Consider the following 18,591-nt stretch of genomic DNA (forward strand, 5'->3'; position numbering starts at 1 on the left):
ATGCAAAAGTATCATTTTATCATCCAAAAATCTAAAACTATCATTATTAAACAAAAGTATCATTTTATCCTTTCAAAGTATCATTTTATGATGCAAAAGTATCATTTTATCATCCAAAAATCTAAAACTATCATTATTAAACAAAAGTATCATTTTATCATTTGAAACTATCATTTTATCCCGTCAAAGTATCATTTTATGATGCAAAAGTATCATTTTATCATCCAAAAATCTAAAACTATCATTATTAAACAAAAGTATCATTTTATCATTTGAAACTATCATTTTATCCCCTCAAACTATCATTTTATGATGCAAAAGTATCATTTTATCATCCAAAGATCTAAAACTATCATTATTAAACAAAAGTATCATTTTATCATTTGAAACTATCATTTTATCCCCTCAAAGTATCATTTTATGATGCAAAAGTATCATTTTATCATCCAAAAATCTAAAAATATCATTATTAAACAAAAGTATCATTTTATCATTTGAAACTATCATTTTATCCCCTCAAAGTATCATTTTATGATGCAAAAGTATCATTTTATCATTTGAAACTATCATTTTGTCCCCTCAAAGTATTATTTTATGATGCAAAAGTATCATTTTATCATCCAAAAATCTAAAACTATCATTATTAAACAAAAGTATCATTTTATCATTTGAAACTATCATTTTATCCCCTCAAACTATCATTTTATGATGCAAAAATATCATTTTATCATCCAAAAGAAACTGTGAAATAAAAATTTAACAAAAGAAACTGTGAAATAAAAATTAACTTTACAAAAGAACAAAAAAGAAAAAAGAAAATTTTAGAAAAGAAGAAAAACAGAAAAATTTAAAAAATATGTATGCACTATATTTATTGCTTGCCTCCATTTTTATCAACTACCTATCTATACCACAGTGAAAAAAAAAAACCAGGTCGGCGACCCACAGTGTGTATAGGATAGTGTGTATGTATATTAACTTGAGAGAGATAATTTTGAGATTAACTACATACGTGTATATGTTTCACACACACGTACTCTACTTAGAGCATCCACAGTGGTGCAGAATTCCCGGCAGAATTCTCCGCGGAATTCCCAAAAACACCTCATGCCACGTCATAAGGAATTCCCACTGCATAGTAGACAATTTACGGAATTAAAATTTTGACGCGAATACGGAGAAAATGCAATCACTTTATTTAAAAAATACATACTTCATTAAAAAAAAGTACATAATTACTAAAAAAAAGTACATAAAAATAAAAACTGGCTTCTCATTCCTCGGATTCCTCGTCGCCAGTCCTCTCGCCTTCCCCGCCGCCAGTCCTCTCGCCTTCCCCGCCGCCGCCCCCCTCGCCGTCGCCGCCACCACCCCCCTCGCCGTCATCGTCCGACATCCCGTCGAGCCCCAAATCGCGGCGCATACTGTCGAGGAGGGGCTTAAGCTTCCGCTTGTAATGGGGTCTGTCACTTGGCGCCATTCAACCATCGCACGTAACAAGGTTTCATGTGCGGCGATGCAGGCGAATGAGGGGTTCTCGGAATCGTTTTGGGGGTGTTGCCGATTGGGCCTCGGCGGATCCACTGGTGCTTACCCTCGACATCCGCGCCGCAGATTTTTGCCCAACCAGGCGACGGCAGCGCGCCTATGATGTGGGTGTGGGGAACTCTGACTCGGGAGGGGAAAGTTCCGTGGAACCAGCACTGCTACTGTACTCTTTGGAGGCGCTGATCTTCGTCCGCTTCGGCCAACAGGATTCAACACCCGCAGTGAACTTGGGCGAAGACTGCACCATAAGAAACACTGGCCAATAGTTGAATTCCCCGAAGCCCTTCTCAGCGTCAGGGAACTGCTGATGAGCCAGCAGTTTCACATCCTCGGCAGACATGCCGCTGGTTACCGAGCGGATGTTGTTTGTTTAAATGCCAGCAAATCGGCTGAGCTGCATCTTCAACCACTCCCACTGTTTCCGGCATTGCTCCGAGTTGTGCGCCTTCCCCCCTTGCGGTTTGAACTTGAGGTAGCTTTGGCTAATGCGCCACCACATCCGGTCGATGTGCTAGTTCGCCCCGACGTATGGATCCTCCACTACACTGATCCACGCCTTCGCCAGCGCGACGCACTCGTCCATGCTCCAGACGGTCCTCTTGCTCCCGCTGGATCCCTCCCTCACCTCACCTCCGTACACCGGGACGCCCTGTCCTCGCCCAGTCCTCCCTGCCCTCTCCGTCGCCTGTGGTGCCCTGGCGGGAGTATCCCGGATCGGAGAAAGCCCCAACTCCTCGAGCGAGAACGTGTCGACGCCAGCGAACTGAGTCTCGAGAGGAGAACTCGACGGGTTGTCCGTCTCCAGTAAATCCATAAAGGGCCGATAGACGTTGTCGACTGGCGATTGGAGGACCCCCTGCCTACTCCCCTCGCAACGACAGGCGACCCCTGCATCTGGGGCATCATCCCCGGCATCTGGGGCATCATCCCGTACCACGACGGGTACATGTTGTAGTACCCGGACATCATTCCCGGTGGCATTTGAGACTGGGGCATCATCCCCGGTATTTGAGGCATCGTAGCGGACATCGGCGTACTCCCGCTGATGGAAAAATGGGGCGTCGGTGAGTCGCTCGAGGCGGATGAATCGTTGTCGTGGTGCTCCATTGTTGATTCACAAGAAATGTATTTTTAGAGAGAGAGAAACTTGTTAATACAAGTGGTGCGAATGAAATGAAGTTCAACGGGATGTATATATAGGAACCGAAAAAAATATATATAATGCATTAAACGGGAATTCTGCACGGAATTCCGCGAGCATCAACGCAATGGCGGACGTCCGCACAGAATTCCGCGGAACGCGGCGGAACTGTGAATTCCTTCGCGGAATTCCGTATCCGTGCCTGGGACGGGTAATGGCGGACGTCCACCACGGAATTCCCGCACGCCAGTGGGAATTCTGCCTGGACGTCCGCCATTGCGGATGCTCTTATATATGTATTCCATGCATGCAAACAACATTATGCACACATTTGAATACTTAGCAATTCTATTAAAGTAGGAGAGTGTTATATTGATAACTCATTACTTAATTGCTAACTATAATTAAATAATAGCTATTAGATATTCAAATCAAGGGCCTAGATCATCAGTCCCAAAATGTCAATACAATAAAAAAAGTCAATAAGGGTATTAAGGTCAATTTACACCAAATTAGTTATAACTAACTTTAAAAAAATATCTCATAACTTTAAAACGCATATAACTTTCTTGATTTAAATTATGTTTCCGCACAACATATATCAAATTAAAGATAATTTGATAAGGATTCTAACGAGATCTCACTTGTATATGTTCCGATGTCAAAATCTAAAAAAAAATCAAAAATTTTCAATTTTTTCGTACAACAACAAATGTCAACATAGTGTATAAAATATGTCAATATAATACATTCAGAATGTCAATATAAGCAATGTGTTAACATTCTCAAAGCATTGTGTTGACATTCTCAAAGCATTGTGTTGATATTTTCGAAACACTATATTGACATTTTCATCCAAAATTCTAATTTGGTAATTTTTTTTATCTTTTTCGATTTAATTAGTAAAAACAAAAATTACACATGACAAATTTTAGACCACAAGATTTCTAAAATCCTATGGTCTTAAATTAGTTGTAGATAGCAATTAAATGATGAGTTAGCAATTGATCACTCCTCCTACTAAACTACACGTATATATATTGAAAGAGGGGAATGTTATATTGTTAACTCAATACTTAATTGCTAACTACAATTAAATAATAATCATTAAATATTCAAATCAAGGACCTAGATCATCAGCCCCGGAATGTCAATGTGATAAAAAAACGTCAATAATGGTATTAAGGTAAATTTAAAACAAATTAGTCGTAACTAACTTTTGAAAAATATCTCATAACTTTAAAACGCATATAACTTTCTTGATTTAAATTATTTTTTCGTACAACATATATCAAACTAAAGATAATTTCATAAGGATTCTAACGATATCTCACTTGCATATGTTCCAATGTCAAAATTTGAAAAAAAATTCAAAAATTTTCATAAATTTCGTTAACAGCTTTATATCAATACACGACACATAATATGTCAATACAATGCTTGTACAATGTCAATATGAAATTGTATTGACATTGTCATAACTTGTATTGATGTATTTCATACACTGTATTGACATTGTGTTTCTAAACTCTAAATTTGATAGTTGTTATTATCTTTTTAATATTAAAAAATGAAAAACGAAATTACACATGACAAATTGTAGACCACAAGATTTCTAAAATCATATGGTCTTAAATTAGTTGTAGTTAACAATTAAATGATGAGTTAGCAATTGATCACTCCCCTATTAATACATATAATTAATCTAACTTAAATAGCTAACTACCTATTAATTCTTCATTATAAATCAAATATCATCTTTTATTGTCCATTTATATGATACAATTGGTAATATAATAGGAAATATGATAAAAGATTTAATCATGCAAAATATTGAATTTTCTATTTTTTCTATTTTTTTCCCTTTTGGATAGGGATGTTATAATTGACATGATAACACCCAAACCCAAAGAGCTGACAAGAAGAAAAGACAACAAGAGACAAGGTCAGAGGAGAAAAGACCAACCACTAACCGGTAACACCAAAGCAGCTAGCATCCAGGGACCGCTCGAAATCACAGCAGGCGCCAAACAGGAGAAGAAACAAGCACTTCCCCAACAAGTCATCTTCTACGTGGGCTCGTTCCCCTTGCCCACCTTTTGATATCTTCAAAGTTTTCCATAACATGTCCCGGTGAAAATGGAAACTCCAAGCACCATTCTCTCATCCAAGATCCAAGGCGCCAAAAAATAATTATTTTTCTCAAAATCCCAGTTAGGCTTAAACTTTTGGAAAATGATCTTATTCCGGATATCCCATATTGACCAAGAAATAACATAGAATAAGACAATCCAAATTTGTTTTTCAAACTTACTAAGAGGAATACCAAGTCATGACATGAGGCAAGCTCCTGGTTGATTAGGAATACAAAGGGAGATATTCCACCGAGCACTGCAATAGTACCAGAAGTTGCTTGAGATCCTGCAGCTGTAATTGCTAACTACAACTAAATTAAGATCATAGGATTTTAGAGATCTAATGGTCTATAAATTGCTTTGTGTAATTTTATTTTTCATTTTATAATATTAAAATGATAATAACAATTACTCCTTATGTCCCATTAAAGATGACTCACTTTCCTTTTTGGTTTGTTCAAACCAAGATGACCCATTACTTAAAATGGAAACGTATTTATCTCTACTTTATTCCATCTCTTACTTTACTCTCTCCACTTACACACAAAATAAAGTTGCATAAATTCTTGTGCCGCCCAAGGAAGGGGTCATCTTCCTTGGGACGGAGTGAGTATCAATTTAGGGTTTAAGAACACAATATCAATATAGTGCACGAACACATGACAATGTCAACACAATTTCATATTGACACAATACAAGCATTGTATTGACATATTATGTTAGATGCATTGATATAAAGCTGTTTTATGAAATTTTTGAATATTTATGAAAATTTTATCAAATTTTGACATCGAAATATATGCATGTAGGATCTCATTGGAATCCTTATAAAATTATCTTTAATTAGATATATGTTGTGCGAAAAGATAATTTAAATCGAAATAGTATATGCATTTAAAGTTTTGAGATATTTTTCAAAAGTTAATTATAACTAATTTGTTGTCCATTGCCATTAATATCCTAATTGTCATTTTTCGTGCATGATATTGATATCCAGAGCTGAATGATCTTGACCCTTAATTTAAAAATCTAATATCTATCATTTAGTTGTAATTAACAATTTAAAGATGCCTTAGCAATATAATTCACACTTTATGTAATAAATTGCGTAACCTTTAATGCAAATGTTAATAGGAATTTATTTCGCGAAGAAGTTACATGATAAATTCAAGCTATATGAGGATTACATAATGTTTTAGTGGGCCGGTTTATCATGACGCCTAATATTTTAAATTTAAATAGGTTTTTACTAAAGTAATTAAAAAAATAGATAAGGATACTATATATGAGTATAATTAAAAAAGAAAGCAAAGAAAATCAATATACCATATAACATAACACTATTTCAATATATATGAGACGAATAAATTATGTTTGTACAAATTATAGTAATAGATGTATACATGTGAAAAGCCACACTATATATATGGATAGTTTGTTATACCTTGCTTTGAAATGAAACGGTCGCGATTTGTAATCAATTCGAAATATTTAATATTCCTAATTAGAATATTAATTAGGAATATTTGTAACTATCACCTTATTAAGAAATTGTATTACTAATGCTTACCCCACAAACCGTTTTTGCAGCCAATTTCTGGTATATATACCCTAGACTATCTCATACTCCAAATATTCAGAAAGTCTATTAGAGCATCTGCAGTGGTGCTCTTCTTCAATGACGGCGTCCGTGCCGCTGGCACGGCACACCCATGTCCGCTGTTGTGCTCTTGCCAACGGCACGGCTCTGCTCGATACATCGAGCACGTCCGTGCCGCTGAGCAGGGCGACGTGGCGGGTTTCTATTGGCTGTTGGCATTTTCATTTTTTTAAAATAAAAAATAATATCAAAAATAAAAAAAAGATATTTTCGGATTCCCAAAAATATAGCCGTTTTATTACCGTTTTTTTTTTAAAATTTTGAAATTTTTAAAAAAGATTTAATCCCAAAATCATCTATAAATACACACATTCATCATCCATTTGGGCGAAATTCAGCCACGAGTAGTGGATTTTTTAAATTTTATGAATTTAATTATGTAATTTTTAATTTTTAGGATTTTAATTATGTAATTTTTATTTTTTTGTAATTTGTAATAGTATTCCGGGTATTTTTAATGCATTTTAATATTATGGAAATGTTTTTTGTAATTGAAGTATTTAAATTAAATAATGGAATGGTGAGACCCTTGAGCATGTCCTTGTGGAAAAGCATGGATGTGGGTGTTGTGCTCTTGGGAAAGAGCAGAGAGTAAAAAAGTAATAAAAGTAGGTTCGGGCCCACATCTGTGCTCTTTGGCAAGAGCACGGATGGGGATGCTCTTAGCTTCTACAAAATACACAAAAGTTCATCTATTTGAAGGTATGTTTTACATCATTTCTAGCTTATAACTCACTTCTTCATTGTCTTCCTTTGTTGCATCAATAAATTTTCTACCAAAAATAATTTATTTTCAGCATGGTTCTTACTGTTTACCAATAGAAGTATAGTCTATTTTAAGCACTCTTCGTGTGATTAATATGTTCCTAATAATGTGATTTTTCCAGAGAAATGACACTGAAACCATGAAATTCACCCTCATGATCTGCAGTCTAGTAGAACTTCATTAGTCATCAAAGTTCGAAATGTGCGTGATATTGAAATGACTAGGTATGGAGATCAAGCAAATGATGTTCGCTTGGAATAGGTTTTCCATATCCCATGGCATGAGTTTTGTCATTTCTTATCTTATTAGGTATTTTTATTAATTTAGCTAATACCATTCTTGTTAACTCTTTTTCCTTGCAGGAGGTTGGGATTCAAGGAACATTTTCCCGTATTTAGCGTTTAAGCCATGGATAATTGTATGTTGTCGTGTCAAGAATTACAAGTCATGAATGATTGAAGATTTTAGTTTATATCGAAAACATATTTGTAATTCTACTGTTAATGTTGTTTAAAAAGAAATTTGCAAAAATTAATTAAATATATTAAATTGTTATTGTGTTAGTTTTTTACTTATGTTTGATTTTATTTATGTTTTTATTTTGTAATTGACTTTTTTTAACAAAAACGCCCTTTGTGGACGGGGTTTAGGCAGACCCCAACCCGTAAATACGATCAAAATGTAATGTTCCAAAAGCATGATCTTAGCCCAAAAGTGACTAAGATCTAAACAAGAACATGAAGATGCAAAGTAGAGGTTCCACAAGCCGGGATCCTCCATTCTATCAAGTGGAAAAAAGATGACTAAATACACTAAGGGGATAAACCATAAAGGACCAAAATCAACCACCAGAAGAGCTAGATCAACCCACATCTCTACGTCGGAAACGAAAGTTAGGATATCCCAGCTGGTCCATCCTAACTAGCGCCTTCAAGTACCGAGGCGCAGAGATTGGATCAAAATATGTAAGGGCAGAGGTCTGGACCCCTCTACCTGCCAGAAAATCAGCAGCCTGGATCAAAGCCATATGGTGTCTAAAATCCGCGGAGCCAATTTTGTTTTGTAATTGATTATTTTAATTCATATTGTCACGACTTTGACGTTTTTAGTTATGGATTAATTATGTCATATCAATAGTATTTTAGTACTTCCTCCATCCCATAAAAAATGTTTCACTTTCATTTTTAGTTGTTCTAAAGCTGCCACATTTCTATTTTTAGAAAAGTTCTCTCTCATAATAATAAAAATATTATATTTTCTCGTTCCACCTAAAACACAAAATAAAATTTCTCAAAATCTCGTGTCGTCCCACAAGTGTGACGTCTTTTGTGAAACGGAGGGAGTATTTAAGTGTATGTGTGGGTGTGGCTATCTAATGTACGAATGTAAAAGTGTTTTAATCAAATTTGATTTAATTCAAAATTATTTACTTTCACGGTTTTAATTATCTAATAAATATGTGCTTATAATTTTATTCCCATTTCATTCAATTAATTTACAATTTAAAAATTTACGATGAGGAAATAAAATGAGTCGTGCAACGCACAGGCGTGACACTAATTTTACATAAAATTTGAGTGATAGAAGTTAATGAAATGTGTAGTCTAAGACTCTAAATCTCTAATTACCATAAGTATAAGAGGATGTAGATATTATTATTTTTTGACGAACAGAAAAGAAAATATGAAATCATTATTCAAGGACAAGAAAGTATTTAAGTGTTGCCACTGCCACAATTTTTTTCTATCACAAGAAAGTATACCAATTAATGGAACCGGCAAGAGTAGATACCAATTAAATACTCGTACATCGACTATAATAAAAACAATTGTAGTAGTCACCAAAGTTATTCGTCTCTTTTCAATTTTAGAGAGGCGAAGTTGGTGTGATATGTGGCTGTGAATAAAAGTGGCAATATACTACATAGATAGATGCAGACGTGAGTAATAAGAATGCTACTGAAAAGATCACGAAAGTTAGTTGTCTCCTTTCAATTTTAGAAAGTCGAAGTTGGTGTGATATGTGGCTGTGAATAAAAGTGGCAATATACATAGATAGATGCAATGCAGAACGTGAGTAATAAAAATGCTACTGAAAAGATGGAGTACAAAAAAGATTGTGACGAGAGAGTTTATGGACGAGATCTTCGGAATTTACCTCTTGATACTACTAGTATTTTTATTGTATAAATTAGAGTATACTTGTATAAAGAGAAAATATATAGGTACTATTTTTTTCATTTTTGACGAAATTTGATTCAAGGAATCACGTTTTTGGATTCATTGGGTTAGTTAGATAACTTGTAATCTTCATAAAAAAAACCATTAAAATACTGCAGTGATGGTTTCCAAATTTTGTAAATTCCTAAATTTTGTCAAAATCTAATTTATACTACTACATTAGCTTCATTTTGTTTGCAAATCATCAAATTATTAATGTATTTTCTTTTAGGTAATAAACTTATTAATGTATTCTAATTTTGCAAATAATCAAGATTGTAGTATTAATATGTTTTAATATCAATCATAATTAAATGTTTATGTAATACTAAAATACTACATCCGTCCCAGAAAAATTAACCTATTCCATTTTTATTCATCGTTTTGGAAAAATGATACTACCTCTGTTTCATAGTAGTAAAGTCATTTTGTCATTTTGATATTTTATATAGTAGTGCAGACACTTTCCTTTTTAATAAAAGTCAACACATTTCTTCTCAATTACTCTTCCCTCTCTTTTACTTTATTCTTTCTACTATTTCCTCTTTCTTACTTTATTATCTTTTTATTTAATACATTACACATCATTTTCTTAATCTCCGTACCGGAAAGAAATGCTCTCACTACTATGAAACGGATGGAATAATAAATAGTTAAAGTGGAGAGAAAAGAAAGTAAGAGAGAATAATATAGACAAGAGACTTTTCTATGTTATTATCTCTCACCACTTTAACTATTTATTATCATTTTTTCAAAACGAGTGCAGAAAATGGAATAGGTCAATTTTTTCAGGGACGGAGGGAGTATTAGGCCACCCGCAACGCGTCCCGCGGGTGGCTCGTATCTCGTCCCGCCGAGACGAGATAGCGGCGAGACGCGTTGCAGCGCCCCGTCTCGTCCCGGTCTCGCCGAGATGCCCGTCCCACCGAGACGTCTCGCGGGCTGGCTCGCCACGCGCCTGCGCCACGCGTGAAGCCTACTCGCCGGCGCCCGTGAGTGGGCTTCGTCACGCTGACGCAATAAATCATTTTTTTTAAAATTCAAATTTAATAAAAAAAATTAAAAACGAAAACGGTAATATTACCGTTTTTTCAACCGTTTTTTATTTTTATTTTTATTTTTTACTATATAAATACTTATATTACATCCTCATTACACACACAAACACATCTATTCTTCCGAAATTATCTCCGTTTCCTCTCCAATTTTCATTTAACCTCTCCAATCTTCATCAAAAAATGTCTGGCGACAGAAACGAGGGCGGCTCCGCGGGTTTGAAATCAACGCGTTTGGCGACTGGGGGGCATGTACAATGTCTTGGGTGGTTCCAGTTTCGGTTCCGGTTCGTCGACGCCGGGCACCCAAGGCTCGTCGACGCCGGTGGGGTACCAACCACCCCATTTTGATGTTGATGCATACGCTCGTCCCTCCGCCCCGAGGTATTCGCAGGGATTATCCCAAATTCGGGAGGATTATCCGGATGAAACCACTCCGGAAGGAGGACGAGGCGGTGGAAGCTCCAGGGCATTCGACGCCGTGGAGGAAGAGGCGGATGCGGCCGAGGAGGATGAGGATGTAGGCCGGCATCCGTACAGCCGCAAGGACACGATGGTTGTGTACAACGCCTGAATCAGCGTCTCGTACGATCCCATCGTCGGGAATCAACAAACCCGGAAGTGCTTCTGGGAAAAGGTCACCGAGGCTTACAACGAGATTAAGCTGAAGGGGTCCCGCCGCCGCACATTGAAGATGCTCCGCGCTCACTTTGACCGAGTCGACAGAGAGGTTAAAAAGTTCTGCGGCATCTACAAGACAGAAGCGACTCATTACCAAAGCGGAGCCACGGAAGCCAGCATTCTGAGATCGGCTTTGCGAGTCTATTTCGACGACACCGGCAAAGAATTCAGACATGTCGATGTTTGGGAGGCCGTCAAAGACGAGGCAAGGTGGGCCGGCGGTGTCCAGTCCAGCACGGGCTCGACCTCGAAGAGCACGAAGCACACGGCGGGTGGCCAATACTCGTCTAGTGGGGGCGGTTCAGGCAGCGCCGCACAAGAGGTTGCCTCGGAGGAGGTTGAGGGCACGGCGGACGATGCAGGGGGGTCCTCCTGCGGGCGCCGTCGGCTGCAGGGGACCAAGGCGGCGAAGACGACTAGAGGGAGGAGGGGTCGAGGCGAATCAAGCCAGGCGGGCTCCCAAGGGCCTCCCTCCTCCTTAATGTCCATGTACTTCACCGCCACGATGGCGGACACTTCCCGCATGACGCCTGCCCAATTTCAAGCCTATCATGCCAGCATTGTGTATCTGGCAGGACAACTTGGTATTCCGCCTCCACCGCCTCCCTCGGGAAATGATTCGCCGGCGGAGTTGTTTTTATAATTTCTATAAAATTGTATTTTAAATTATGTCTTTTTTTATTTATTTTGTCACGAATTTAATTATGTATTTTTTAAAGGATTTTGAGTTGTAATTTTATTTTATTTAATGAAGTGTGTTTTTATTAATTGAATTTGTTGGAAATAAAAATAAAAAATGAAATTGAATGAATAGTTAAGGGATGAGATGGTTAAGAGACGGATAAGAGATGAAGGGTTGCGAGTTCTGTCTCTTAGTTAAGAGATGGAGTGAAAAGTACAGTGAGTTCATGAATAATTAAGAGATGAGACGGATAAGAGACAATCTTGCGGATGACCTTAGTTTGTTGTCTAGAACATAACGCATTATTAGCAAGTCATCAAATCAAAATCAAGATAAAGCAATAATTCAAAATAAGATTTGGGAGTAATGAGAGAAGATGAAGCTACGTAACTATCTAAGTCTAACCACTCCAAATCAAAATACAATGCCATATGCAGAGTTTGGTTAAGAATTAAAATGCTACCTACCTATATATGGAGTTCCTTTAGTGATAATAAACAGAGCGTGTGTGACAATGAGGAGCGGCAAGAAGGTGCATGTAGTGATGCTGCCATGGCTTGCCTTCGGGCACATGGTTCCCTTCCTTGACCTCTCAATGGCCATTGCCAAGCGCGGCGTCCACGTGTCCTTCATCTCCACTCCCCTCAACATCCTCCGCCTCCCCAAAATCCCCCCTAATCTCGCCCCCTTCCTCCAATTCATACCCCTCCCCCTCCATCATCCCCTCCTCCCCCCTTCCGCCGAGGCCACCGTCGACCTCCCCGCCCACCAAATCGACCACCTCAAGTCCGCCTGCGACGCCCTCCACCACCCCGTCCGCGCCTTCGTCGCCGCCAACAACCCCGACTACATCGTTGTCGACTTCTTCCACCACTGGGCCGCCGACCTCAAAACCCCCCTCGTCATCTTCCAGGTCCTCTCCGCCGCCACCTCCCTCTTCTTCCTCCTCGTCGGCGGCGACAAGCAAGCCTCGACGGTGCCCCAGGACGTCGGCTCCAAGGTCGCCTACATGGAGCACGAGGCCGACGCCATGCACCAGGTCTTCACCTCCGACGGCGAGCGCTTCGGCAAGCTCCTCGCCGCCGCTAGCGCCCTCGCCATCCGCTCCTGCGACGAGTTCGAGGGCGAGGCCATCCGGTCCTACTCGGAGAAGAGCGGCAAACAGATCCTCCCCGTCGGAATCCTCCCGCCGGAGATCCCCGACCGCCGCTCCGCGTCCCCGCCGTGGGACGCGGTGTTCGGGTGGCTGGACGGGCAGAAGGCGAAGTCGGTGGTGTTCGTGGGGTTCGGGAGCGAGACGAAGCTGTCGAAGGAGCACATCCACGAGATCGCGCACGGGCTAGAGCAGTCGAAGCTGCCGTTCCTATGGGCGTTGAGGAAGCCAGAGGAGATAGAGGAGTCAGATGTGCTGCCGGAGGGGTTTGAGAAGAGGACGGAGGGGCAGGGGGTGGTGCAGATGGGGTGGGCCCCGCAGAGGGAGCTCCTGGGGCACGGGGCGATAGGGGCGTCGCTGTTCCACGCCGGGTGGGGGTCGATCATCGAGGCGATGCAGTTCGGCCACGTGCTGGTGTTCCTTCCCTTCATAATCGACCAGCCGTTGAATGCGAGGATGATGGTGGATAAAGGTTTGGGGATCGAGGTGGAGAGGGCCAAGGACGGCTCCTTTGGCCGGGGTGAGGTTGCCACCGCTCTCACCCTGGCCATTGGCGATCAAACTCTCAGAGCACGCACTGAACGCGCTACCAAGGATATATTTACCAACCATAAGCTTCATGATCTCTATCTTGATAGGCTTGTTCTGTTTTTCCAGGATTCTCACAACTAGCGTTTTTTGCATCGTAGTATTTCTATGCACCTCTTCATTATTGTCGACTTACTCTATACTATGAACGGAACTCTTCTTTACTCTTAAATCTTAATTTGAATTTAGTTTGCGCCTGCAAACCTCCAATCATTTTTCTGTTCACTATTCATCGCCTCATTAATTCATTTTTTATTTTTTTGAATGTAGTTTGCATCCAAACGTCAGCTCTGCATATGATCTCTCAATTTGAGACAGAAAACAGTAAGGGGCCTCCTTGCCCAGAAACACATTTGAGTGAGATCTGAGCACGGACTTTATATTTTCTGATATTGAAGAAATCTTGTCTATGACATCAATTTGCAGTGGAATTCGTCTGACCATGGCGCGAAATTTGGCTCGTGACTTATTGACAATTACCTGTAATTGGAAGAAAACATTATTTGTCACCCTTCCAGCCTTCCTTCATGTCTATCTTTAATAACTACGAGTCTGATATTTCTTCCAATAATTTCTTAAGTAATCAGGTAATCAGACTGTCTTATTTGTTTGACAGAACTTGAGAACTGATTTAGGTGATATGAGATTTTACAGGTGCAACTGCAAGAGATTAGAGATGGAATGCTGGAGCATAAAAAATGTGTAATACTTGTAACAATTCACTAGATATATCTTATAGTCCCTTTGTCTCAAATATTTGATCAGTACTATGTTGCGGTGTCCCAAGTATATAGTCCTATAACTATTATTGATACTGCTTTTTACAGCCACCAACAAATATGCCTTTAAAGTCTTGACAATTAAACACTCTACGTTACCGTAAGTTCCAAACTTCATCACCATAAGAAGTTTAGTTAGGTAACTAATTTCCCAGCTTAATTCTTAATATACGTAAAGGGTCAAATTGGAGGTAAATATTTGGAACAGAGGGCGTAACTGGTTGCCAGACAAGAACGAATTTGCAAGTGGCTGCTAATAGGATATAAAATAAAATCAGCACATAAAGATGTCTGCAGCAGAAAACAAGCAGGTTCCAAAATACTACACAGACAAAGAATGAGATTGATGCTATACCTGGCTGGAAAACAGAGAATTTGGGACGACAACAGGAAACTTCTCAGCAGTCAGCAATAATGTAGTCGTAAGGCCCATTTCTACTACTTGACCTTCTACAGATCCAGCCTGCAGCAAGAATAGCAAGGAAAGAGAATATATAACAATTTATCAAAATCTGAGAGCACATACAACACTATCAGAAGCATGCTTCTCTAGAAAGCTACATTATATACCCAGCTTACAGAAATCCATATTGGTTCAGGTTGAACATTCAAAGTTTCTTATCACTCCTTTTCTGGGAATCAAAGAGCGCAAGTTGTAAATAATTTGTTTTCAAATTAAAGATATTAGTTAGGAAGCTCAAAAACAAAATCAACAAAGACTACATTAATAATGGAAGAACAATGCCTGCTGACGTGTTACTATTTCTTGGCCCTGGTCAACAGAGGGACCATGAGCCAATAGATCCATGCTCTGTAAATTACTGAATGCAGCACACCAATTACTACCAAAAGCTAATTGGAAACCTGAAATACCAGCACTAAAATGACATATATAAAATATTAAAATACAAATAGTAGCTAGTTCAGCGATGGAAGTATGGGGCAATATGATGGATATGAAAACTACAAAATTGTCGAGCATTACAATAGGGTCACAAATGTATGAAAACTACAGCCAGAGGCCAGAGCCATACTTTTATCATATCACCAACTGAAAATGGTTGCGACAGCTGTACAGAAATACCACTTAGGACATTCCCAAGTATATCTTTGGCAGCAAAAGCAGTGGCAACTCCTGTATGAAGAGAAAAAACACTGGTCAGGACATGATGCTGAGCCAAAGTATGCCAATACATACCAGATCCGCAAAACAGAGAGGATGTTATTTCGCAGCATTTTTTCAATGATATGGCAGAATAGGAAACAAATTTCACTTGGAGTACATAAAAGTGTTTGTGATATTGATAGCATAACAAACTGTAGGAGATACCTAATAACAAAATGGTACATATTAATGGATGTTCTAAACTACTCCACAAATTGTTTCTAGGAGTAGCAGTAACATATTATATCACAAATTGGAAGGATTTCATTACAGAAGAAATCATTTCCGGGCACACTCACCTCCAATGCCTCCCACAGTCAGAACAGATTGCATTGCCACACCACATGCTTCAGCTAAAGCCATTGACCCAACAACAAAGAGTCCTATGGTTGAGATTTTGTCCATAGTCAGTAACTGATCTCTCCGGACACCTTCTAAGCCCTTAACAACCAAAGCTCGGGCAATTACACTAGTTTTCCACCGATGAAGAAACCAGACAACAGATATAACAAGAGCACCTTTCCAAGCCTGTGTTGCATATTGTGAGGCAATAGTAGTCGGTGCAACCATTCCCCCTCTGCACAGAGTAAAAAAATGGATTAAGTGTTTCCTACAAACTCAAAAGAACTTCATATAAAAAAACAGTAAAGTAATGGCAGACTAACACTGTCAAGAAAGCCATGAAAGTTACAAAATATCGGACTGGAGCCTCCAATGCACCACAGAAGCTTTCCTCATATGGAACGGGCCCGAACAAAGAACCCTTTGATAGCAAAGCACCAGGTCCTTCCACTGAGTACTTATGGAACCGCCTAAATAGCCTAGGCAACAAAGACCATGCCAACATCGTTCCTACCAAAGTACCCCCGACTGGCACAATCACATCTCTAAGATAGGGATGAGCATCAAGCAACTGCTGAACATGAGGAGCAGCTTCATCAGAAGCCTCTTTCACCTTTTCTCCTGCATACTTCGCAGCCTCAACCACAGATTCCCACGCTGTTTTAACTTTAGGAGTTCAATTTTCCCCACCAACGCTGCCATCACCCACAGTACCTGTAACATCTACCGGAGTGACACCTTTACCATCACTAGCTGATGAGAAGAAACGGTGATTGATCAAAGGGTTTTTTCCTGCTAACGAAAGACTACCCCGATAACTCGAATTTCTCAGAAACCTATTCGACATAGGCACATCAGAATAAAACCCCATAGAATACTGAGAAAAGTTGGAAGATCTGAAACCCGACATCACGAAACCATTTTGATCAAATCTCTGCAAAGTATCCGACTCTCCAGAGGCATAGCATTTGCGCGAATATGCAGAAGAAGGTCGTACGTGAAATTGAAAAGTCGATTTAACAGAATGTAAATGCTTCAATCGTGAAATCCTCATCGCGGCCATTTCACAAACAGTTTATGTACGGTGCACAATTTTTCCTATTTTACTGACATGGATTCCAAATATCAGAGGCCAAATCTGATCGAAAAGAAAGGGGAAATAAGTAGAGAATAGTTGAAAAACAACAAAAGTATGTCTTCACGAGATATTTATGCAGGAATCTCAAAAATATATGTAGTCAGATGAAGTAAACGTGTACATGCCGAATTTTGAGCACTGCGTCAACTACATGGCTGAAGCAAATCAGAAGCACTTGGCGGCTTGTTGGTTCGGCCTGTATAGGAACAGCGTTGTGGATGGTCTTACTGGTGATCCCTGTATGTCTTACTCGCCGACACGACGGAAAAGTAGCTCTATCTTTCGGCCAAAGTGAGCACGGAGCATTGTTTATTTGCGCTTCTGGGCCCCTTTCGGCTTAGTCTGGTGGTAGACATCACGGACCTTTTCCCAGAAGCACTTGGCGGCTTGTTGGTTCCCGACGATGGGATCGTACGAGACGGTGAGCCAGGCGGTGTACACCGCCTTAGTTTCTTCGTTGTTGTACGGATGCCGGCCCAGATCCTCCAGTTCCTCCTCCTCCTCCTCCTCCTCCTCGGGTGCCTCAGACGCAGCCCTAGAGCTTCCACTGCCTCAGCCTCCTCCCTGGGTGGGTTCAACGGGGATATCCTCCCGAATCTGGGACAAACCCTGAGAAAGCCGCGAGCCGGGTGGTCGAGCGTAGGCATCCACATCGAAAGTGGGTGGTTGGTACCCACCCGGCGTCGCCGACCCCTGGGTGCCCGGCGTCGACGACCCGGAACCACCAAGTGTGTTGTATATGGTCTCCCAATCGCCGAACGCGTTGAGATCCCACCCACCGGAGCCGCCACCGCCGTAATTCCCGTCGCCGGACATTTTGTGAAGGAGATTGAAATAGAAAATTGGAGAGGAATTGATGTTGATTTAGGAAGAGTAGATGTGTAGTTGTGTGTGAAATGTAATAAATTAGGTGTATTTATAGAATAAGAAAATAAAAATAAAAATAAAAAAATTAAAAAAAGTTTAAAAAACGGTAATATTACCGTTAAAAAAAATTTAAAATCAATTTTTTAAAAAAAATTTAATTATTGCGTCATCGCTGACGTGTCCCACTCGCGGGCCGGCGAGTGGGAAGCACGCACGAAGCGGGGAGCGCCACGTCGCCCCAGCGCGTGGCGGCACAAGCCGTGCCACGTTACGTGCCGTCGGCACCCGGCACGGAATGGGAGCGGAATGGTGCGCCGCAACGCGTTCCGCGTTGAAACCGTTCCGGCGGAACGGCACGCGGAACGCCGCAAGCACGCGTTGCGGGTGCTCTAACAAATCCTAAAACACACTCACAATGAACAATTTTAATAAGCTACAACAAACCCTAAAACACACTCACAATGAGCAATTTTAATAAGCTACAACAAACCCTAAAACAAATCCTAAAACACACTTACAACATGAGCAATTTTAATAACTGATGATGGGGTCTCTTTTATTTCGTTGTGAGTGTGTTTTAGGGATTGTTGTAGGTGATCCCTTCCGAAAAAATTGAAGACCATGAAATTTGTTTTTTTTAAACCAGGAGTAGTATAAAAATTATAAAAATAA

At 39.9% G+C, this 18,591-nt stretch overlaps 1 protein-coding gene and 1 pseudogene across 1 annotated transcript; one reads left to right on the top strand and one right to left on the bottom strand.

Moving 5' to 3' along the window:
* The first annotated feature begins 12,241 nt into the window (after positions 1–12,241).
* Positions 12,242–14,398, top strand: LOC121795239 (UDP-glycosyltransferase 91C1-like). Its single transcript, XM_042193728.1, has 2 exons — positions 12,242–13,952; positions 14,055–14,398. The coding sequence occupies exon 1, from the start codon at positions 12,402–12,404 to the stop codon at positions 13,710–13,712; it is 1,311 nt and encodes a 436-aa protein (XP_042049662.1). The 5' UTR covers positions 12,242–12,401; the 3' UTR covers positions 13,713–13,952; positions 14,055–14,398.
* On the bottom strand, positions 13,881–17,125 carry LOC121795238 (annotated as a pseudogene).
* Between the last annotated feature and the right edge of the window lie 1,466 nt (positions 17,126–18,591).

Source organism: Salvia splendens, chromosome 3 (genome assembly GCF_004379255.2).
Source record: "Salvia splendens isolate huo1 chromosome 3, SspV2, whole genome shotgun sequence".
In the NCBI taxonomy this organism is placed as follows: domain Eukaryota; kingdom Viridiplantae; phylum Streptophyta; class Magnoliopsida; order Lamiales; family Lamiaceae; genus Salvia; species Salvia splendens.